At 47.2% G+C, this 24,493-nt stretch overlaps 1 protein-coding gene across 7 annotated transcripts in view; it reads right to left on the reverse strand.

Annotated features, from left to right (window-relative positions):
* LOC139436115 (polyprenol dehydrogenase-like) overlaps positions 1 to 24,095 on the reverse strand; it is a 268,412-nt gene extending 244,317 nt beyond the window's left edge. For 6 of the 7 annotated variants that reach the window (XM_071213456.1, XM_071213457.1, XM_071213453.1 and 3 more), the window contains exon 1: positions 4,056 to 4,145. Coding sequence is in view for 1 of the 7 variants with exons in the window: in XM_071213458.1 (XP_071069559.1) it covers positions 4,056 to 4,071 (16 nt within the window). In the remaining 6 variants the exon portion in view is untranslated. Of the gene's footprint in view, positions 1 to 4,055; positions 4,164 to 24,045 lie in introns of those variants that run through there. The other variant, XM_071213458.1, reaches the window with a different exon arrangement.
* Positions 24,096 to 24,493: the final 398 nt, after the last annotated feature.

Raw genomic sequence — 24,493 nt, forward strand, 5'->3', positions numbered from 1 at the left:
AAACTACCTAATTATCCTCTCAATGTCACAGTAAGGAGGAAAGATACCATTGTCAAGTGAATTAACTGAGAAGGTCACAAATTTAACTCCAAGTAAAAGTTAAACAGAGACAGAAGATCTGCTGGAATGAAGAAAAAGCAGAGGGACGATGTAGTGTTTGCTTTCTGTTTATCTAAAGGGCAGGAGACACATTTGGTGCCAAAATGTCCTGCTGATGGTGATGTGCAAACATCATCTAAATCAGGAAATGCCTGCCAAGACTCCACTCATTGCCTGCCTGGGTTGCTCAGGCTTAACTGCATGATTCTATTGAATTCTGCCTGGAGGAAATCCACCTCACTCAAATAGATCTCATCCCAACTCAGTGCAAGCAGAGCTCATCACCCATTTCAAAGAGACCACATCGTCACCCAGTTCAACCAGACCTCATCATGAGCCACAGCAACAGGTCTCATCATCACCCAACACAACTAGACTTCATCATCACCCTGCACAACTAGACCTCATCATCACCCAACACAACTAGACCTCATCATCACCCAGCTCAACTAGACCACCTCATCACCCAACACAACTAGACTTCATCATCACCCAGCTCAACTAGACCACCTCATCACCCAACACAACTAGACCTCATCATCACCCTGCACAACTAGACCGCATCATCACCCAGTCCAATTAGACCTCCTCATACCCCAGCCCAACTAGACCTCATGTCACCCAACCCAACTAGACCTCATCATCACCCAGATCAACTAGACCTCATCAAATGGACCTCATCGTCACCCAACAAAACTAGACCTCATCATCACCCAGCCCAACTGGACATCATCATCACCCAACACAATTAGACCTCATCATCACCTAGCACAATTAGTCCTCATCAACTGGACCTCATCATCACCCAGTCCAACTAGACCTCATCATCACCCAGCTCAACTAGACATCATCATCACCCAGTCCAGCTACACTTCCTGTCACCCAACACAACTAAACCTCTTCATCACCCAGCACAGTTAGTCCTCATCAACTGGACCTCATCATCACCCAACACACCTAGACCTCATCATCACCCAGTCCAACTAGACCTCATCATCACCAACACATCTAGACCTCATCATCACCCAGTCCAACTAGAGCTCATCATCACCAACACAACTAGACCTCATCATCACCCAGTCCAACTAGAGCTCATCATCACCAACACAACTAGACCTCATCATCACCCAGCACAACTAGACATAATCATCACCCAGATCAACTAGACATCATCATCACCCAGCCCAATTACACTTCCTGTCACCCAACACAACTAAACCCCATCATCATCCAGCACAATTAGTCCTCATCAACTGAACCTCATCACCACCCAACACAACTAGACTTCTTCATCACCCAGTCCAACCAGACCTAATTGTCATCCAACACAACTAGACCTCATCATCACCCAGCACAACTAGACATAATCATCACCCAACACAACTAGACCTCATTGATACCCAGATCAAGTAGACATCATCATCACCCAACAAAACCAGACCTCATCATCACCCAGTCCAACTAGACCTCATCATCACCCAGATCAACTAGACCTTACCATGAGCCAGCCCAAGCTGACCCTTCCCCACCCAGATCAATTAGACCTTCAAATGACCCAGCCCAACTGGAGCCTCATTTGCTTAGCCTGGAGGGTCCTGCCCTGCCCTGTCCCACCAGCATCTTGCCACCCCTGGATAGGTGCCACCAGCCCTCAGAGAAGACCTATTGCTCTCCCTGCATGAGATGACATCGTTTTTTCCCAAATGTCAGAAAAAGTGAAGGCCATGGAGAGCTGTGGAAAGCCTGCCACGTCTTTAATGACCCAGCACAGACCTACCTACCGGAAGAAGTCCAAATCTAGGTTGGAACCTCTCACAGTCTCCCCGCTAAATCTTGGTGCTCCTCTGAGAGCCCACATCCTGTGTCTGATTTGCTCAGATCTGAGAGAGAAACCAGATCACAAGGATGCTGAAGACAAAAATGAAGCTTTAGAAAGACATGGGCCCACCTTCGCCACCCCTTTTCCTCCATGGAGGAATTACGGATGTTGACGGAGATGATTACTTCAAGGAGTTGTCAAAACGTTTAACATTTCCCCATCTGTTAAGAATGGATGACAGAAAACATGCTCGCAGGGGGTGAGACACATTCTGGGAAGGAAAACATTCCTTTGATGGGGAAGAAGGGCCCTGCAGCGAGCCGAACAACCCAAAGCTGGACGAAAGACGTCATTCTCAGACAAGGTCAGCCATGAGAGAAAGGTGGATTACGAAGCAGTTAGAAGCAACGGCATTATTTAAAACAAAGAGCCACAGAATAGGAAAGTTGTGTGTTTCCATCATGTTTTGCAGCAGAAAAAAATTCAAACCTATGAGCTTGAATCTTCTTTGGTCAATGGCAGAGGGGCTTGGGGGTGCAACCGTCCAAGGAGAAAAACAAGCTAGGAATGGGTGGACCTGGAGTTCCACAAGGGGATTTTGGACTCCTGAGGGTACAGCGTGGAATTCAGGGGTCTGTTACCCTGGACAGGGAAGAACAGACATTTCTACGGGACAGACATCCAGCATTTCCTTCCGTCACGAGGGTAGACAAGTCACAGCATCATAGGCAGGAGCTGGGACTTGGGCACCGAGAGAAACCACGGGTATTTAGTATCTGGGTTTGGCTGTTAAAGATGACTCGGGGTGGGGGGTGGGGTGAGTGTGGACTCGCTCAAGTAGTTGAGCACCCGCCTCCCATATGGGAGATCCCAGGTTCAGTTACCGGCAGATCCCCAAAACAAAAACAAACAACAAGCGAACAAACAGAACAAAAGCAGCTCAGGGGAGCCGATGTGGCTCAGTGGTTGAGCACCGGCTTCCTGTACACGAGTTCCTGGGTTCAATCCCACGCCCCGGTATGTCAAAAAAAAAAAAAAAGATGGCTCGGAATAAAGTTTATGCTCATCATCGCTCTAAACTTACAGCAGCTGTCAGAGTCATCAGAAAAGCTAGTTAGTTATTATGTAAGATTTAAATGCACATGTGGACGTGGCAAACCTGATATTGCTTTTATATTTTGATACCCACATTTCCGTATTATCGGTATATAGAATTAGGCATTTTAGTTTGCACATTTAGGTGTCAGTAGCGCCCAAAGGTCCAAGGCTCAAAAAGGCAAAATCTAAGTCCCGGCCTGAGCTCCTCCAAAGTGCATTTGTTTTTAAATCCCCAGTCCTGGCAGGGAGCCTGATATGTAGCAGTCCTTCGAGAAATGATGGAAGGGGAAAGAGGGAAGAGGGAATAAAAGGGAGAAGAGATGGAAGAAAAAAAGGAACTTTAGAAAGTCTGAAGTGAAAGCAAACCCTCAATTCCTAAAACCCCGACTTACAGTACAATTTTTATCAAAACTGACACCGTATAAAGAATATTATTTCAATTCAGATGATGTCAACAGGGGAAATAATAAACACTAAGTGTTTTTATTTTTCATAGCTAATATCCAGACATCATTTAAATTTCAGCCCCTTCTAACCACTGACTGGGAATACTAGTAACAGCTAATGACCGCAGTAAAGTGGGTTCTTTGAGTTGGCCCCACTTTTCCCACTAAAGGGCATTCCTTCCTAGTCAAGGATGAGCTGGGGTTGAAGGTAAGCAATCCAAGTGACTGTCCAATGGGAAATAAGAGCAGAAATCAAACAAAGAGAGCTCGGAGCTGCAAAGGAAGCAAATATTCCAACAATTCGTTCAGACTCATTTCCTGTCAGTGAGCCACATAGAAAAAATATTGGATCCCTATTAAACCAGAACATCTATTCCAGCCCCAAACATTATGGCAATTTCCTCTCTTTTGCCGTTTTTTAAAATATTAATCCTTACAGGTTTTATCCGCTTGGCTATTTTATGTATTTTACGTATACGTCTTTTATCCGCTCGGCTATTTCATGTATTTTACGCATAGGTAAAGCAATGATCCACGAACGCCGGAGTATTCGCCGTTAGTCATGAAATAGAATGAACTGTAAAAAGCATCACCTATGACGACGTGCATGCCCAGTCTTGCAAGATACTTCACCGTCGCATAGCCGATTCCATCGGTCCCACCGGTCACTATAGCAACTCGCTCTGGTTGTGGCGGGAAAACTACAAGAGGGAAAAAAAAAAGAAAAGCAAAGTCAGGTATAACATGCACAGTCCATTTTTATAAAAATTATACCTCACGCTGGGACAGGCATAGTGCCAAATAGGAAGCTGCGTTTCAATGTTCATATTTTCCTCCCTCTCCAACTTCTACGGATTCAAGACGCACGAATAGAACCAGGTGAGTTGACCTGAGTGACTTGGTCAAGGACCGTCACCCAAATCGGCAGGCTCTGAAATATGCCACCCGGCAGATTTTTAGGACGGTCTGAAAAGTGGATAAACTTTTAAGCAGAGGCAAGAGGCTGGAGACAAGGAGAAAGCCACAGGACCTTTCATGTTGCTGATTTCATAGGGGCGGAAAGCACCTTACTTGAATTAACGATTGACATCTATCCACCTGTCATCTGGAAGATGTATTTCTTTTTTTTTTTTAAGATTTATTTATTTATTTCTCTCCCCTTCCCACCCCGTTGTCTGTTCTCTGTGTCTATTTGCTGCGTGTTCTTTGTCTGCTTCTGTTGTTGTCAGCGGCACGGGAATCTGTGTTTCTTTTTGTTGCATCATCTTGCTGTGTCAACTCTCCGTGTGTGCAGCACCATTCCTGGGCAGGCTGCACTTTCTTTCGCGCTGGGCGGCTCTTCTTACAGGGCACACTCCTCGCGCCTGGGGCTCCCCTACGTGGGGGACACCCCTGCATGGCAGGGCACTCCTTGCGCGCATCAGCGCTGCGCATGGGCCAGCTCCACACGGGCCAAGGAGGCCCGGGGTTTGAACCGCGGACCTCCCATGTGGTAGACGGACGCCCTAACCACTGGGCCAAGTCCGCCGCCTTGAATATGTATTTCCTCTCCACTCTTTCATTCATTCATTCATTCATCGTACCGCTGCGGGGCCCCCGCTCTGTGCCCGGCACCTGCTAACAGGAACGTGGACAACACAAGTCGAGTCCCTTATGCCGTACTGGACGAGCTGCCGTCCACTCGAGGCGGGGAGGAGCGAGCCTGGCGATGGTGGGTGGGACAAGGGAAACGCACGGGAGGAGAAGGGGAGGCCAAGGGCTGTATCCGTGACGGGTGTGAGAGAACGAGTTCCGGAGAAGATGGCATCTGAGCGGAGCCACGGGGGTCAGCGCAAATACGGCAGCAAGCCGGAGGGTTCCAGAACGAGCAGGCAAGTCGAGTCCCACAGGCAGGAGGGGGAGAGTGGATGAAAGGGAGCAGAGTGGGGTCCCCTGGGGGCTCCAGCTTGTCTCTGAGAGAAGGGGACCTGCACGGGGTCCTGATAAGTGCGGTGAAGGACCCAAGTTCAGGACAGAGGGAAGCGTGGAGAAGCCGCGTGTCCCAGAGGCAGGGACAGGCAAGTGGGGCGAGCAGAAGTTTCCCACCCAAGTGTGGGGAAGGGCGGTGGGGCTGGGGTAGGGTTTAGCTTAGCCAGGAGAAGTGGTTGGGGTCAGGGTATCAAAATACAGGGAGGGCTGCAAATGAGACCCCCAGCCCCACCAAAAAAAATAAAGGGATTGGGAGATGGGGAGATGTGACTTCTCAGGGCTGGGTCTTAGAAACTATGACATTGCAGGGACAGATGCTGGACATTGTATATGCTGCCATAACCCACTGAATGGACTGGGGGAGAGTGTAAACTACAATGTAAACCATTATCCATGTGGGGCAGCAATGCTCCAAAATGTGTTCACCAAAGGCAATGAATGCCCTTCAATGATGAAAGAGGTTGTTGATGTGAGAGAAGTGGGGGATACAGGGTGTGGGGTATGTGGGAACCTCTTATATTTTTTGAATGTAATCTTTTGTGTGATCTATGTATCTTTAAAAATAAAGACAATAAAAAATATGATTAAAAAATACTGCAAAACGTAATTTCCACTATCTCATTGAGAAAGAGTGAAGAGCCAATTGGGGGAGTGGGCAGTCAATTAAATCGTTTTCTGAGAATTATTATATCTTTATATTATATATTATTATATATTGTATTATATATATAATAGTATATATTTATATATATTATATATTATTACATATATATGAATATATATTTAGGGTCTTGCTGCCCCCTTGTTCTGGACAATTGTGATCTGTGCACACAGTTGGTATGCCCTCGATGCTAGATTTACATTTGTTCTTTGATTTTCAGGCTGCTTTTTGGCAAATCCTAACATGATTCCGTTGCCAAACGAGTCAACATTTTTCTTTGCTGTGGTATCGCCCAATTGTTTCATGAGCTTACGAAGTCCTTGGCAGTCTTGGGATTTCTAAATTTATATTTTCTCCTGGCTAGTGCATTCTACGGATCTACCTCTCAGCTCATCAACTTCAACTTTTTTCCTCTCTCTTATGGATATTGCTATCCAATATAACAAGTGTCCCTCACACCTCTTCTTTTTCAAAAAAAGTAAGTCTTGGGCATTATTGCCTGTTTATTCTTCCAGGAATTCTTTAGAAATAATTTTCCTGGGCTCAAAAATATCCTCAGCGGAGAGGGTGTAGCTCAGTGGTTTAGCACCTGCTGCACATAAACGAGATCCCAATTCTATACCCAGTGCCTCAAAAAATAATAATAAAACCAAAACATTCGGAGGACTATAAGACACTAAAACTTTGAGAAAAATGATTGTGAAGATGAGATTCCTAAAGAAAAGCATAGTATCCACTCAAATCATCTTTTTTCAGCGAAGCGTTTTTGTTTTATTCCTGCAGGGCTACCTGTTTAAGTTGGCCGTTCTGTAGTTGTAAATAGACTCGTTTTCCTAACTGCTTCTCATCAGGGAAAGCAATTACCTTGTGCATTTATCATATATCTGCCCATTTTACTGAACTATATTGTATGAATATATTATTTTTGGTGTCTTTGGATTTTCCAGGTCTATGTAAAACTCCTATGACCTTACTGCCTCCTCGTTTCCAACAATACCACTTTTATTTCTGTTAGATGTTTTGCTCCATTGCTCAGAATTTTCCAGACTCTGTGATGGAATACAGGTAGGCCTTTATGAGGGACTAAACTGAGTCTATACTGAGTGCATGAAATTTGAAAACTTATATTTTCATTCTTTCATAAAATGTACAGTTATTGGCATAATTGCCTTCTGTCCCTAAATCGTAACCTTTACTACCATTTTCTATTTATTTTTTAAAGTATTCCCATATTTTTTCAAATCATTGTAGAGCCATGGCCTAATTTTACTAGCTGTTGTTTTTACAATTATTAGCTTTTTCCAGCAAATATTAATTCGCTTCTGAGTACAGATTTACTCTCATTATAAATGCATTCATATGTTGAATTCACAGTCTGGTTACTTTCAAGAAGTTCATATTGTCATTTTGAGTTCTTTTTGGTACAAGACTTTTTAGGGGAACATTTGTTTGAACTTCTAAACATTATTTTATATATATATACTCTCCTAGAAAATTATCATTTGAGAGAGGCAGGTATCCTCTCGACTTTATCAGTTGTGTAAACTTTTTCTTTTTTTCATTAAAAAACGTTTTTCCTAAATAAATAGTCCCCCTTCTCACAAGAACCGCTAATCTATTTTTTACCCCTGAAAATTTGCTATGTCTATTCATCTCTGATAAGTGATATCATACAATATTTGCCCTTATGTGGCTTGCTTATTTCACTCAATATAACGTTTTCAAAGTTCTTCCACATGGCAGCAGGTCTCAGGCCTTATTTCTCTTTTGGCTGAACAATATTCCATTGTGTGTAGATGCTACATTTTGTTTACCATTCATTTCTTGACACACACCTGGACCGATCAATAGTGAAAAGGCAGAACTGCATTGTTTCTTTTGACTCTTGTGAATAATGCTGCTATAAACAGTAGAGTAACAAAGTATCTGACACCACGTTTTCACTTTCGTAGGGGAAGTACCTAGAAGTAGGATGGCTGGGTCATGTGGTAATTCCATATTTAACTTTTTGAGGAACTAGCATACTACTTTCCTCCACAGCTGCACCACTTTTACATTCCCATCAAAAACTATTAAATTTTATTTGTAATGCACTGTAATAATAAAATATACTCTGGCTACTTTTCATTTTGGAAATTAGCTGAAGTATTCTTCTTTAAGGTATATTATGGGTAATTTTTAGAAGTCACATAGTAACTAGGAAAGAAGATGCATTTTCCCATTACAAATGTATGAAATATAAAGGTAGGAAGATAGATAGATACCTGGACAGACCTCATATAACCTCATGAGAAACACACTTTTATTTGCCAGCCCTATTAAATACTGATACAGGTGACTTTATGCCCACTTCTTAGACCAGGCACCATCATTATTTTAATTTAACATTAAAAGTTCTAAGGGAAAAACATGCTATGATCATTTGTGAAGGTGTAGAAAAGAAAAACTTTGGCCCAATTTTATTTCCATTCCTAATTTTGTTTAAAAAATCTTAATAAATTAAAAAGTATATACAGCTCAGATGCTATCTATATTTCTATACCATATTTTATATATGTATCTGAACTCATGTTTTACACATATTTGATTTATATATAGTTATATAGATTTGAATTGTAAGGACACAGGGCTGAATATAAATAAAAATAAAAATATAAACCTCACTACCTCAGTCTGTTAACTTCCAATTCAATGCTTCCCATTCAAAGCATTTGGCTGAAGTCAGAAACAAACAAGGATCTACCCAGCCTGTTTGATACATTTAACATTGTAACAATGTTAACAATATAATTTAACAATGTATCAGAGTATTAGCCAATGCAATCAGACAAGAAAAAACTATGAGAGGCACAAGAATTGGCAGGACAGCACACTGGAAAACCCAAGAAAACCAACATTAAAATAAAACCACAGAGAATCCCCCAAGGTAGCAGGATAAAAAAATATCAGTAGCAGCTTTAAAAATATAAAGGAATAGAAGGTCTTTTTCAGAAAACAGGAAAGCAACAACAATGCTAAAATGAAATTTTACTTTTGCAAATGTGCAAAACCTTCCCAGGAAGGCTTAAAAACACAAACGAGCCTTGGGCAGACAGAGAGACTTCCATCGTCTTGGTTAAGATGGTGGACCACTGCCGTGGCAGCTGGGGAATCCTGCTTGGATCTTCTACTGGGTGGGCCCATGAGGTCTCCCCAGATTTCACCTGCAGCCCTCCAGCAACTCTTCTGCTCAGACCTTGTTTTTCCAGCCATGGACAGAGCATATCGGGGCCCCAGAGTCAGACTAACAGGGACTGCTCCAGCGATACCGTCTGAGCTTTCCCACCAAGTCTCCTTCCTTCCCTCATTCCACAGGTGTCAGGACCACCTGTGATCTGAAAACCTCCCCGCCCACCCCGGCTCCCTCCTCTTCTTTCCTTCACATGTTTCTGCCCATAAATCTCTTGCACACCCAATCCCACCTCAATGTCTCTTTCACCCTCACAGCAAGGTATCCAGAGGGATATATAAATTTGATGCAAATCCAGAAAAAATTGGAATTTTTCCTGAAACTGGACAGATTAATTCCAAAGTTCATATAGAAACAACACAAGCAACAAGAAACAGGAAATCTCTGAAAAATAGAAGGATTAAGGACAGATGAGCCCTAATGGATACTAAAACATTTTAGTAAGCCTCGAGAAGGGATGGGAGTTATCAAGGCATAAATGGATGTGGCCTAATGCAAAAGAAGTTCCAGAAATAGAGCCAATTATATGTGGAAATTTAGCCTATGATAAAGGTGGCAAGGATGGACATCTTAATAACAAGCATTTGGACAAAGGTAAAACTGAGCCCGTGACTCACCGTGCACATCAAAATAAACAATGGAAGTAGGAGAAGAAAGCATGCATCAATTTATTAACTACTGACTAGGAAAAACCTCTCCAATTTTAAGTCAAAAGACAGTAAGAGGGAAGCAGATTTGGTTCAATGGATAGAGTATCCGCCTACCACATGGGAGGTCCACGGTTCAAACCCCGGGCCTCCTTAACCCGTGTGGAGCTGGCCCATGTGCAGTGCTGATGTGCGCAAGGAGTGCCCTGCCACGCAGGGGTGTCCCTTGCATAGGGGAGCCCCACACGCAAGGAGTGTGCCCCGTAGGGAGAGCCGCCCAGCACGAAAGAAAGTTCAGGCTGCCCAGGAATGGTGCCGCCCACACGGAGAGCTGACACAACAACAAGATGACGCAACAAAAAGAAACACAGATTCACGTGCCGCTGACAACAACAGAAGCGGACAAAGAAGACGACGCAGCAAATGGGCACAGAGAACAGACAACCGGGGGGGAGGGTGGGGAAGGGGAGAGAAACAAATAATAAATAAATAAATAGATAAATAAATAAATAAATAAATAAATCCTTTTTTTATAAAAGACAGCAAGAGTAGACATGTAAATTTGAATACTGAAATATTACACAGTTAAAAAACAGTAAGCAACGTCCAAAATAAATTATGAACTGGATGAAAATGTGCCGCTTACACTTCAGATAAAGAGCTTGTTATCCTAATATGTAAAGAGTCCTTAAAATTCAAGAAAAAAATGGAAACACCCTATTTTTCAAAAGGACAGAAATCAGAGTTGACAGAACAAAGATATCCAAAGGCCCTTAAAAACGCCGCCTCGACTTTACACCTAACAACAGAAACGCTAATTAATTAAAAGCCTACTGAGATATCTCATTTCTCAACTATCACATGGACCAAAACGTTCCAGAGCCTGCCATCCCACTTGCACAGTGAAACTGTGGGAATCAGGCGGTCTGAGATTCCGCAGGTGGGGAATGCAAAATGGTACTGGGAAGGCAACTGGGGAATGACTAGTCAATGACACAGGCATTTGTCCTCTGATTCAGCGAATCATTTCTAGGGGATCGACCCTGGAAATACTCCTTGGCCGACGGGAATCCAAGGCGACTCGTGGCGTCATCTGTCCCTCGGTAGGGAACGGCTCAAGGTCTGAGATTCCTCCTTGCAATGAAGCCTCAAGGACCACTGCCCATTCCCACCACCAGGCGCCCTCCTGGGGGTCCCAGGGAATGGCGAGGAGCCGTGAAGGCCCGAGCACACGGCAAGATTTTCACCGCCCAGCCAGGGGCCAGGTGAAACCCGACTGCTGGCGCACCTGTTAGAAAATTCTCCAGCGACAGGGAGACAACACAGTCTTCCCTTCCGTCGGCACTCACCGCCACGCAGCCGGGCGTTCTTGCCAACACAGGGAAGGAAGAATTCTACCCCAAAAAGCCCAGACACCGAGGCTGCGTCCCTCCCATCTCCTCGGACGAGGCAGGAAGCCTCCCTTGCTTCAGTTTCCCACCAGCAGGGAGGAAAGAAAAGACCAGAAACACAGAAGTGGAGCCTTCAGGCAATTCCACACATCTTTCATGCCTCAGGCTCCGCTCCACAAAAAGAAACTGCAGCCCTCCTTTGTTAGGTTTCACAGGGTTTGCTAGGGTCTTCAGAAGATGCTCTGGATTCAAGAAAGCTCCATTCCCTTTCTTGTCCATTTAAGGTCCTGAGGTGGGGTCTAAAACATTCCAGAATGGCTCTGCCAGAAGGAGAGTTAAAAGGGATCCGATTTGTCCTTCCCTGTATATGTAAAAGCCCTTGGGGACCCAGAGTTGGAAAAGGAAGAGAGATACTTGCCGTGGGCCTCACAAGTGTGGAATACGACTTTGCCCGCCACCTCTCGAATTCACCTGTCCCTCCTTAAAATGCAAGCAACGTATGCTGAAAGTGCCCCAAGCACGGTGTAATGTCAGCTCACCTGTACAAGCACGTCTTTCCTTGAAACGATGTACGGCTGCGAGTGTTGAAATAAAAACAAACCACAAAACCCGCGAGAAAAGTTCCTAAGTATTCCCAATAGCTTTTTTCTTTTACATGTTGTACTTCTTGAACTTTTTTTTGTCTTTATTTTTTTAATGTTACATTCAAAAAATATGAGGTCCCCATATGCTCCCCACTCCCTCCCCCCACTCCTCCCCCCATAACAACAACCTCCTCCATCATCACGAGACATTCATTGCACTTGGTGAATACATCTCTGAGCACCGCTGCACCACACGAGGCTAAGAGGTACGATGAAAAGTTGCAGCATAACAGACTGGAGCAGGACTTCCCACACCGGTTTCCACGACGTATTTGCTCTTGATCATGTCCACAACCAAAATATCACACATGTGTATAAATATTGCAGATGTAGATGCACAAATTTATATACGCATATGTGTATTTAAGATTAGCATTCCCACTTCCTATGGAATTTTTCTCCTGATCAATATTCAGAAATTGAAACAATACATCCAAGTATATCATTGCTTTTTTTGAGGTATATTTCCCAATTAAATGTTATAATTTGTGGTCATTTAAGACATAGCAAAATAAATGTATGGGTATAAAGTGCATGTTTTATAAGACTATGTGATACCAGTTCACAATAGGATTAAAGATAGTTTTATCTTTCTAATTTTTTAAATTAATTTTGTGAGTGAAAAGGAACCGTGTTAGAACTGCAATAATTATTTGCTTATTTAGATACATAACATTGAAATTCTGTGTATGTCTTGTAAATTTATCCTTTGGTATTTTTTCATAATGCATATTAGACTTATTTTGAATCTCTTCTTCATAATTGCATATACATTTGACTGATTCATTTTTATCATTAATGAAAAATGGACCAATGTATTATCTCATAGTTTAATGTTATCTTGTTCGATATCTGAATTTATGCAACTTTCATTTTTGAATTTTTTAATAAATATGTCTCATCACTCCAAAAAAAAAAAAGTCTTGCAAGATACCATCATCGAAAACCTCGATCACACAATGAGCTGATCTAGTGGGAAGTGCAGATAAAGGACACAGAGACGGGGGTTTCAGCAAAAAGGTGGAAAATGTAAGACAGCATCCAATGGAACCACTACAATTAAAAATAAAAGACGTGTGATCGAAAAGAAAGGATTCAAGCAAGGGCTCGTTGGCAACTCAACATAGAAAACAGAAGACTTGAAGGAAGGTCAATAGAAATTATTCAATCTGAAATACAAAGAGAAATAAAAACAGTGAAAAGGTAGAACTTCCCCGTGTTGTCAGTGGTGCCAAACGGTCATGGAATTGGAATCCCAGAAGAGAGACAGAGAAGAAATACTTTAAGAGATAATGGCCTAAATAGTTTGCAGGAAAAAAGACATGAGAAAAATGGGCTTGACTTTAATTTCTCCCTTTGTGGCTTTCTCAACTTTCTAAATCTAAGTAAGATAAATCACTTTCCACTTATAATTCATCATTTTCTTCATCAGTAAAACCTTGCAATACCTATTTTAATTTGCATACGTGAACAAGACAGTTTATATTAATGTGACAACAAAGTTCTGCACAGGGCCCTTAGAACTGCAACTAACAAAAATATCATTTTCAAAAGGTAATGTAGGGAGTGGATGTGGCTCAAGCAGTTGGACAACCACCTCCCAGATGGGAGGCCCTGGGATGGTTCCTGATTCCCGGTGCCTCCTAAAAATGAGCAGATGCAATGAGCTGACACAACAAACAGACACAACAAGCAGGGAGCAGATGTGGCTCAAGTGGTTGGGCACCCACCTCCCACACGGGAGGTCCTGGGTTTGGTTTCTGATTCCCAGTACCTCCTAAAGATAAGCAGATGCAATGAGCTGATGCAACAAGCTAATGCAATGAGCTGACAAACAAGCAGACACAAAGAGCAGGGAGCAGATGTGGCTCGAGCGGTTGGGTACCCGCCTCCCACACGGGAGGTCCCATGGTCGGTTTCCAGTGCCTCTTAAAGAAGACGAGTGGGGACAATGAGCAGACATAGCGAGAAGACAACGAGCAGACAGACAAGGGAGCCATCTTGGGGTGGAGGGGGCAGAGGGTAATCTTTTGTGCTGTTTCCTGTCATACTGTTCCATGTGGCTACTTTACCACAGCACAGCTGAATAATATTCTAAAAGAGTTGGCGGGCCTGGGCGATTCGACTAATTTTGAACTTGGAAGCGGTACCTAGTTCACACCGGAGCAGGCTTCTCCACGTGCCTGCAAGAACCTCTGGGAAGGCAGTTTCCAGGAAGCGCTTGTCTCAAGCACATGTTTTGCTCGTGATGTTATGCTAGTAGCCCCATCAAGTCGCTGCGAAGGGCAACCCGTGGAGTCTCTACTCCTGGCCCCCCGTTGTGCTAGGCTGAATCATGTACCCCAACAAAAGACACGCTCTTCGTCAGAGTCCGCCGTTCTGTGGGCGGGAAACCACTCGCCAAACGGACGCTTCGACGGGGTGATCTTCTGGGTAAGGCGTAGCTGACTGAATCAAGGTGCCTTTTCATCCAAAATCCTAGAGCGCTTAAGAGGCAGAAAACAGCCTGATGCGTGAGTCCGAGGAGGCCACGGAGGAGGCAGAAGAAGACTCGCCCGGAGGCGCAGATTCGAGGAGAGAGAGGGCCGTGGGATGAGAGCCGAGCGACCCGGGGAGGGTGGGAAGCCAGCCCCGAAGGCCACAGACTTTGGGGAGAAAGCACAGCCTTGGGACTTTGACCCTCCCAAATTGCGAGCCGAGAGTTCTGTGTTCAGCCAGCCCCGTGACCGGTGCTTGTCCCAGAGCCTGGGAAACTAAGAGGATGCACGGCCGAGGCTGACTTGGCACAGGTCCCCGGTCCTGGACACCGCCAGGTGCCAGCGGATGAGAAAGGCCCGCTGCTGGAGCGCACGAACAGAGGCAGCTTTTCCCAAAGGCCCCCGACCCTCCCCAGACACCCAAGGGGGCTGCTTTCCAGCATGGCCGACGTCTTGTTGGAGAGGTCACTACCTGGGAGCAGTGACAGTGCCTGGTTTTGGGTTTTTTTTAAAGATTATTTATTTATTCCCCTCCTTGCGGCTTGTTCCTTTCATTATTGTCTCTTCTCTGTGTCCACTTGTTGCGCATCTTTTCTGTATCTGCTTGTCTCCCTTTCCATTGCATCATCTTGCTGCGCCCGCTCCCCGTGGCGCACGGGCCGTCCACTTTGTCTTCACAAGGAGGCCCCGGGACATGAGCCCAGGGCCTCCCGTATGGTAGGCGGGAGCCCAACTGATTGAGCCACAGCCGCTTCCCAACGGTGCCTGGTTTTGCCTCTGAATTCTGAGAATGCCGTTTGCGGTAGAAACGTGGAGGGTTTTTCAAATCAACGAGGGACGCACTGAGGCTGGCAGGCTGCATGGAGGAGCTGCCTCGGCTCCAGCTAGCTGGGCCGTCCGGTGGTGGCAGGATGCGCGTGGAAATCTCTGCCCTTTTCTGCACCCCGCGCGCACGTGAAGGACGAGGACTCAAGCTGACCCCTCTGTGGGAAGGGCGATCCCACGCACCGCTCGACAGCTCCAAGCAAACAACGTCCTCGTGTGGCCGCCCCGTCCAGACACGCAGCGCCAGCTCCTGTCCTGACGCGCTCTCCTTCTGACAAACCACCCTGCTGGATGTATGCGGCGAGTCAGGTATTTTCACCTCCACGCACGACCACAAGGAGCCCGCTGGAGGGAAGAGACTCGACTGAGAAGAGCCCGCGCTGAGGCGTCTTGAGCGCGTGCCGGAGCTGGGACAAACCGCCACAGACTTGCTGGCTCACGGAAATATTGGCGGATTTACACTCTTGGAGTCCTGGAATTTGAAACTCTTTGACCAGATCTCAACGGGCTAAATCAAGGAATCAGCTGCCCTGGTTGCTTGATTTTAGACGACACCCATATTCCTTGGCTCGTCTTCTGAGCCCACGAAAAAGGCTGTTGATACGTGGTCTGTGCTCAGCAGCAGTGCCCCAGGGTGCATTCATCAATTGCAATGAATGTGCCCCACTAATGAAGGACGCTGTGCGTGTGGGAGGAGTGGGGAGTGGGGCACATGGGAATTCCTATGTATTATCTGTGTAACATTTAAGTAATCTAAGTAGCTTTTAAAAAAATAACATACATATATTTTTAAAAATAGGATAAGCTTCCCACACACTAAAAAAAAAGCTGTTGAGTGTTTCTCCCATCTCATCACCCCCTTTCCTTCCTCTTCCACGTGTGTGGACACAGCCCACCCAAATTTTAACCCAGAAGGACCTGCCCTTCTGAGATCAGGGGTCTCAATTCCGTGTGCAAAGTCCACGCACCTTTTGTCGTTTCGACTCACACCTACACAGATGCCAGAGATTCTGGCGGTGGGCATCTTTCTTTAGGGGAGGGGCGTTACTGTGCCCTCCGAAACCGGAAACCGAAATGATGGTGCCGTGGCTTGGGTGGAAAAGGCTGACCACAAACCAGCTCGTCCTCTGAACACCGTCCCTTGCACAAAGTCACGTCCCGATGCGCCGGAAACGAAACTGAGCCCTGGGCACCTGGGAGGTGTATTTCAAAACTAAAGGTGAGGAAGCGGAGGTGGCTCAACTGACAGAGCGTCCATCTACCATATGGAGGGTCCAGGGTTGGATCCCCAGGGCCTCCTTGACCCGTGTGCAGCTGGCCCACGCGCAGCGCTGATGCGCACAAGGAGTGCCCTGCCACGCAGGGGTGTCCCCCAACATAGGGGAGCCCCACGCGCAAGGAGTGCACCCCTTAAGGAGAGCTGCCCAGCGCGAAGGAGGGAGCAGCCTGCCCAGGAATGGTGCTGCACACATGGAGAGCTGATGCAGCAAGATGACGCAACAAAAGAGATGCAGTTTCCCAGTGCCAGTGGATAATGCAAGCAGATGCAGAAGAACACACAGCGAATGAACAGAGTGCACACAACAGGGGGGCAGGGGAGAGAAATAAATACAATAAATTTTCTTTAAAATTTAAAAAAAAAACCACAGGTGCTGTGCAGTGCAAAAACCCAAAAGAGGAGGCCCTGGGAACAAAGCACTGAAAAGCAGCAGTTACCTGCTCTGCACTAAAAATAAGTGCCCTGTAGCAAGGACAAAAAGAGACCGGTGTACAGGGAAGATGATTACTTCATCAAGAAATGAATTCCATCCCTCTTTAAATGAATGGAGGACTCTCTACTTAAAAACAATTCTACAATTTTAAAAAAATGTAAGCCAAAAATTGGAAGAACTATTCCCCCCCAAAGCAAACAAAAACATTCTGAATTACAAGATAGAAGAATGACCCAAACTCTGAGAAATGGCACTAGCAGATTTAGGGGACTGGGTACGTTTTTCTGGACACAACCAATAATTAACAACTCTTTCTGCAAGACTCTTTCAAGGTGCTTTTGGTTCAATACCGCAATTGTTGCCACAATTTATTGGGCCTTTGGAGAAACTGCACTTGTCATTTCTCAGCTTCAAAGTTTAAAAAAAAAAACTGTTTCCATCCCAGCCCCGAAACTTCCCGGGATTGAGTAGAATGTATTCACAAGTATCAAAATAAAATAAAAGTGGCAGGTTACACGTTTACCAAAGCAAACTTGCAAACAATGCACATAGGAGGCACATGAATAAAATGAGAAAAAACCTAAATCAAGTCCAAAAACTCAAGAGCCAGAAACAAATGTGGACCAATCCAAAAGGACAACATCAGCAGCAGCCATGCCAATTAGGAGACCCCCTCTCATTTCGCTCTGAGTTCAACTCCAGCTCTGAGCTTCCCAGTGGCCAAAGTGAAAAGGGAAGCTATGCCACTGAGGTTCTCATCACCTTCAAATTCAAAATGTGTGGGTTTGTTCCCACACACTGAGGCTTCCCTATCAAATCACTTAATCTTCTGCCTTTGAGGACGCTGCAGGGTCACGGATGAGAACTTTCAGCGCACACGATAAGCCGAACGGAGCTGTGACTGTGATAACATCGAGGCCGTTATGCCAAAAAATAACTCAGTGAAAGTACATCTGTCGGACGTGGGACTGAGGAAGGCGGCCTCGACGTCTCCCTTGACCAACTGCTTCTCTCCCTGCCTCTGCCCTGGCCCCTCCTCCCCTCGCCCACTGGACCGGGCCGCATATCAGACCCCAGACCCATTGTGCTTCCTCTCGCCTGGTTCCTGCAGAGGCTGTTCCTCCCAGGGCAACACCTGTCCCTGCCTTGCCAGCCTTCCAAGTGCAGCCCGAGAACGTCCTCTTCCACAAAACGTTTCTCGACGTTTGCCTTGTGTAGGGCGCTCAAGACTGGAGCTGCGTTCACACTCTTGTATGTTACCTGGTTTCAGGTATTTGCACGTGCTGAATGAGAGCGAGAGGGAAAGAAAGAGAGAGAGAGAGAAAGGGGGGGAAGAGGGGAGAACACCTTGATTCCTGCAGGGACGCCAGCCGCTCCCCGTGCTCGGATGCCCCACGTGGGCAGATGGTGGGACCCCTTCGGTGGACCCTCAGTGCGCCAGCGCAGCTTCCACGCGTGCCGTGAGCTTGCTTGGGGCCGCATCGAGATCGCATCTTCAACCAGGTCGCCACGCTGCGTGGGCCCCGCCGGCACAGCCACCCGCTCGGAGATCGTCCCCAGCGTCCTGGACGTTTATCCAGGCAGCCCCGAACCACGGCTAAGGCTGCCTCCCCCAAGCTCAGGGGAGGCTCCCGGGAAATCTCGGTGACCCCAGTAGAAGAAGAAACGGGGAAGCAGACTTTGCCCAGTGGTTAGGGCGTCCGTCTACCACATGGGAGGTCCGCGGTTCAAACCCCAGGCCTCCTTGACCCGTGTGGAGCTGGCCCATGCACAGTGCTGATGCGCGCAAGGAGTGCCCTGCCACGCAGGGGTGTCCCCTGCATAGGGGAGCCCCACGCGCAAGGAGTGCACCCGTAAGGAGAGCCGCCCAGCGCGAAAGAAAGTGCAGCCTGCCCAGGAATGGCACCGCACACATGGAGAGCTGACCCAGCAAGATGACACAACAAAAAGAAACAGATTCCTGTGCCGCTGATAAGGTAGAAGCAGTCAGAGAAGAACACACAGCGCATGGACACAGAGAGAAGGAAAAGGAGAGGAGGGGGGAGAAATAAATAAAATAAGTAAATAAAAATTAGAAGAGGAAATGCGTGTGATCACTGGTGAGAATACCGACGGGAAGTCCCGGGTTCTTAATGTGCTTTTTCCAGAAACATCCTCCTCGGATTTCCGAGGCTTTCTTGAAGAAGATGATCCTGGCATTCAAGTATGCTTTCCACTCGGGGAGTTTAAGAACGGCCGAGCGCCACGGCTCGGGGGCCGGGCCGGAGCTGGGGCCGGCGTCTGAGGACCGGCAGGTGGATGTCAGGTACTCGGGGGTAAGGGTGAGGATTGTGCCCCCATAACGTAGGGTCGGGGTAGGCGGCCCTGGAAAACGTCTGCAGGAGCCTTCGTGAAATGCCTGAAGACAATCCGCCTTTCCTTCTCCCGGAACGTGCATCCTAAAGACCCTTCTCCTGCTCCGTGGCTCCGAGCACTGGAGCACTGCCGGCACTGGACTGCGAGGATGGCACAGGATTAAAAAAATAATAACTCCATGTCCTGGGTGGTGCTGCAGGGACAGTTACCGGACATTATATGTCCTCCCATGGCCCACTGGGTGGACTGGGGGAGAGTGTGAACTAAAATGTAAACCATTATCTATGTGGGGCAGCAGTGCTCCAAGATGTATTCACCAAATGAAGTGAATGTGCCACAGTGATGAAAGAGGTTGTTGATGTGGGAGGAGTGGGGTGAGGGGGGCGGGGGGTATGTGGGGACCTCTTATATTTTTAATGCAACATTTAAAAAAGTAGAGGAAAAAAATTCACTGATTAAAAATGTTTAAGATGCTTAAGGGGGGCGTCTGACACAGGGCAGGCTTCTAGGGAGTGTGTGGGTGCTCATCTTGTCATAGCGGGTTGTATCATTGGGTGGAGACCCATGCAATGAGAGTGAAGGTATACCCACATCCTGGGGAGGACTGATGTTCTCAAACAGAGGGAATTGTGTCTCTCCAGAGAGGAATAAAATAGATAGAAGCAGGTAGCTGGGGGCAATGGAAGTGTTCAACAACATTGTGCAATGATGGATACAGGACATGTTAAATTTCACAAAAAAACATATAAAAGTCTAACAGGGAGGTGAAGAATGTCAACCACCACACCAGGGAGCCAAGAGTGCCTACAGCTGCAAGCAGGAGAATCCCATCCATCAACCATGTGGGATCTAAGCCCCCTCTTGATATAGAGGTGGAGTGGACATCACCATCCCAGGGTCCACAGGATGGAGGAATAGAGTATGGATTAGAGTGGACTTACTGGTATTCTATTCATGAACTACTGTGATTAGTAATTGAAGAAAATGTGGCATTGGTGTGGAGAAAGTGGCCATGGTGGCTGCTGGGGGTAGGGAGTGGGAGGAAGAGATGAGATGTGGGGGCGTTTTGGGGACTTGGCGTTGTCCTGGGTGGTGCTGCAGGGACAGTTACCGGACATTGTGTGTCCTCCCATGGCCCACTGGGTGGACTGGGGGAGAGTGTGGGCTATGGTGTGGACCATTGACCATGAGGTGCAGCGGTGCTCAGAGATGTATTCACCAAGTGCAATGAATGTCTCATGATGATGGAGGAGGTTGTTGTTATGGGGGGAGGAGTGGGGTGAGGGGGGTGGGGGTATATGGGGACCTCATATTTTTTAATGTAATATTTTAAAAATGAGTTTTAAAAAATTCACTTCAAAAAAAAAAGTCTATAAGCTAAGATGGAAACCGTGAACTCTTAGGTCTGTGGGGCAGCAGTGCTCCAAAATGTGTTCACCAAATGCAATGAACATGCCACGATGATGGAAGAGGTTGTCGATGTGGGAGGAGTGGGGGGGGGGGTATATGGGAACCTCATATTTTTTGAATGTAACCATTTTTTTTTAAATAGAGAAAAAAAATTCATTATCTGTCCTGGACGTGGGAGCTTCGTCTGCTCCATCCTGAATTTTCAGAAAGGCAAGAAGGTTGGAGAAGCGTGGCACGGCTGCGGTAAACCGAGTCAGGCCCGCCCACGGGGCACGCTCAGGGGCTGGAGCCCTAACCGAGCCGCGCACCTGCAGAGCGGCTCTTGGCAGACGTGAAGGCGGACCTGAGCCCGTGCGCCTCACTCTGCACGGCTGTTCGGAGAGTGAATGTCAGTGAGGAGAGGCGGGAGGAGAGAGAAAGCATGCCTGGGACGGAGGTGGACATGCCGAGAGCCGACCCCTCTGGTCCAGGGGGGCCCCCCGCTCCCACCGCCTGCTGCCGAGAGCCCAGAAAACGTCCTCACCAGACACCCCGAACCCCCAGTCACGTCCGCAGGCAGGGGCGCCCCACGCCGCCCCTGGAGATCAGGTACGGGTTGATCCAGGCTTGCCTGAGTTAGCCACTAAAGATGTGGGATGCCTGGGGAGATTTTAATTTCGGATAAGCAACTTTTTCCCCGTGTACCTGCCATGCGCTACGTGGGATATCCTTGTACGAGGAAGTATTTATCGGTCCCCGGTTAGATTTCGCTGCGCACCTTGGATTTCACCGCACAAGCTAGCATCCCCGCTGCCCCAAAGCACGGAGGCACGAGAGCCTGGACAAAGCTCTCGAGACACTTCAACAATGGCCGGAATCGCGGCCGAGCTCTGTTTCCCGCCCACGGGACACAAGTGACCTGTGGGACACCCCCTAACCAGGAGGGGAACGTGGCCAGCGCCGACGGGGCGTCCAGGAAGCCGGGGAGACACCGAGGCTCAAGCGGGAAAGCCGGAGGGGGTGCCGGGGACAGCTGCGGGCGCCTCTGCCACGGGGAGGGGAGAGTTTACGGTCACTCCAAGTGGGGGTCCCACAGAGAATGCTGCAGGAGCTGCAAGGGGGGAGCCCCATCCTGGGAGCACCCTCGCCCCCTCCCCTCCCAGTGCCCCTCCAAAAACAACCGTGGCTGGGAACACGGGGCGGTGGCCGCCTTCTCTTCTTCTCTTTTGGCATCTCTCCGTCCTGGTTTCTTCACTGACCGGTCCACGTCAGCTCGCTCCGCCCGACAATAAATAGCCAGCGTCCTGTGACTTCTCAGCGGGCAGCATCGGCCAGGGCAGGCTCTTCCCCCGTGCTCCAGAGACCTGGGGCATCGCCGGGCAACGGCACGGGGGACCGAAAACCCTCAGCCTCGCTGGCCTGGGAACAACCGGGCTGCTCAGATGAGCCAAAAGTCACCGACGCTTCCAGCTGTCCCACGCTCGGTGGGACACGCCAGACGCTCGAGGTTCCCGGAGAAGCTTCCCTTCCAGAGACGGTGCTATGTTTAGTAGGTGCTAAGGTCGCTGTTCTTTTTTAAGAATCCAGCTCAGAGGATGGACCTCGGGCGACGGTGGCCGCCAGCATCCGGGGAGAGTCTAGCCTGGCTCGTGTCCCTCACCAAAAGAAGGGCCGACGGCCCAAGACGGAAGCACGAGAGAATTACAGGAGGAGCAGAGCACATGGTGGTTTGTTTTCTTCTTGGCACATAATCTCAAAGCGCAGGTGACACGTCTAAGGAAGACGCAGGAGGCGTGAAGGAAAAAACAATCCTATACATCGGCCCGTGTAAAAACCTTAAAATTCTATTGGACCAAAACGGCCGCAATAGCAACCAAAGCTAAGGGCAGATTATTGCCACGCACGGGGCGAAGGACTCATTCGTTGCAGATTACGAGCTCTTGTAGATTAAGAAAATATCCAACAACCCTCCCATCCCCCACACAGTCCAGGGAAATAAGCAATTCGCCGATTTTAAAGATAAACACCTGTCATCTCTTTGTGGCTTGCTGGTGTTGTGTCACAGTCTGATTTAATGCCTATTTAATAACAGCTGTGTTTTTTTCTCTTTAAATATATAGAGAGAGACTCCAAAAAAAAGATGCACAATCTCAGGGAGTAGGAGTAGCTCAGTGGTTGAGCACCTGCTTCACATATACGAGGCCCCGAGTTCAATCCCTGGTATCTCCAAAAAAAAAAAAAAGAGGAAAAGATGCACAACCTTACTCATAATAAAAGAAATTAAAAGCAAAGTGACTAGTATGGAAGAAACTATATCATTGATGTGGAGACAGTGGCCACGGGAGTTGCTGAGGGCAGGGAGAGGGAAGAAGAGATGAGATGTGGGGGCATTTTCAGGACTTGGAGTTGCCCTGAATGACACTGCAGGGACAGATGCTGCACGGGGTGGACTGGGGGAGAGTGTAAACTACAGTGTAAACCATTATCCACGTGGTGCAGCAGGGCTCCAAGATGTACTCACCAAATGCAATGAATGTGCCACGATGATGAAAGAGATTGCTGATGTGGGAGGAGTGGGGTGGGGGGTGGGGTATATGAGAACCTCATATTTTTCAGTGTAACATTTTGTGTGATTTATGTATCTTTTAAAAAAAGACACTTTAATAATAAAAACATATATAGATAATAATCAAAAAGCAAAACAAGTGGGGAGCGAGTGTAGCTCAGGGGTTGAGCACCTGCTTCCCACGTATAAGGTCCTGGGTTCGATTTCCAATATTTTCCTTTAAAAAAAAAAAAAGAGTAAAGCAAGTGACTAGTTTTCAGACATCAGGTAAACCAGATCAAAAAAGGGAAGTTCTAGGCAGGATGGGTGGACCCTGGAGAAACCAGAGCCTTTTCATTCCCCTCCAGAGGTGACTCTTCATAGGAGGCAGGTTGGAAACAGCTGTCTAACTTGTTTAAAGCCTTATTTTATTTGACCTAGCAATTCCAGGTCTAAGAAATAATTCTGCAGATGACTCCCATGGTATGCAAAATACGCAAGCAAAAAAAAAAAAATTCACGGCAGTCTTGCTGACAGCAGAAAAACCTTTCATCTGAGAAAAGTGCTTTCCAGGTAGTATTTAAAAAGAAAAGTCTCATTGTTCTGGCAGCAGCTTGGGTGGGTCTCAAGAGAATTATTTTGAGTGGGTAAAAAAAAGGCACTCTCAAAAGGTTCACACTGTAGGACTCTGTTTATAGAACATTCCTGAAATGACAAAAGTCTAGAAATGGAGAATATACCTGTGGTTGCCGGGTCTTAGAGAGAGGAGGACTGGAGGCTGGGAGGTGTCCTTCTAGAAAGCAAGAAAGGAGGGGTCTTTACATGGTCAGAAAATCTCTGGTAAAACTGCACAGGAGGAGCTGGGAGCAGAGGTGGCTTCAGCAGTTGGGCACCTGCCTCCCACACGGGATGTCCCAGGTTCAGTTTGCTGGTGCCTTCTAAAGAAAACGAGTGGGCACAATGAAGCGAGGCAATGAGCTGATGCAAAGAGCAGGGAGCAGATGTGGCTTAAGCAGTTGGGTGCCCGCCTCTCACACGGGAGGACCTGGGTTCAGTTTCCGGTGCCTCCTAAAGACAATGAGCAGACACAACGAGCAGACGCAGTGAACAGACACAATGAGCAGAGAGGAGAGGTGGCTCGTGTGGTTGGGCACCTGCCTCCCACATGAGAGATCCCAGGTTCAATTC

Source organism: Dasypus novemcinctus, chromosome Y (genome assembly GCF_030445035.2).
Source record: "Dasypus novemcinctus isolate mDasNov1 chromosome Y, mDasNov1.1.hap2, whole genome shotgun sequence".
NCBI classification, from domain to species: Eukaryota; Metazoa; Chordata; class Mammalia; order Cingulata; family Dasypodidae; genus Dasypus; species Dasypus novemcinctus.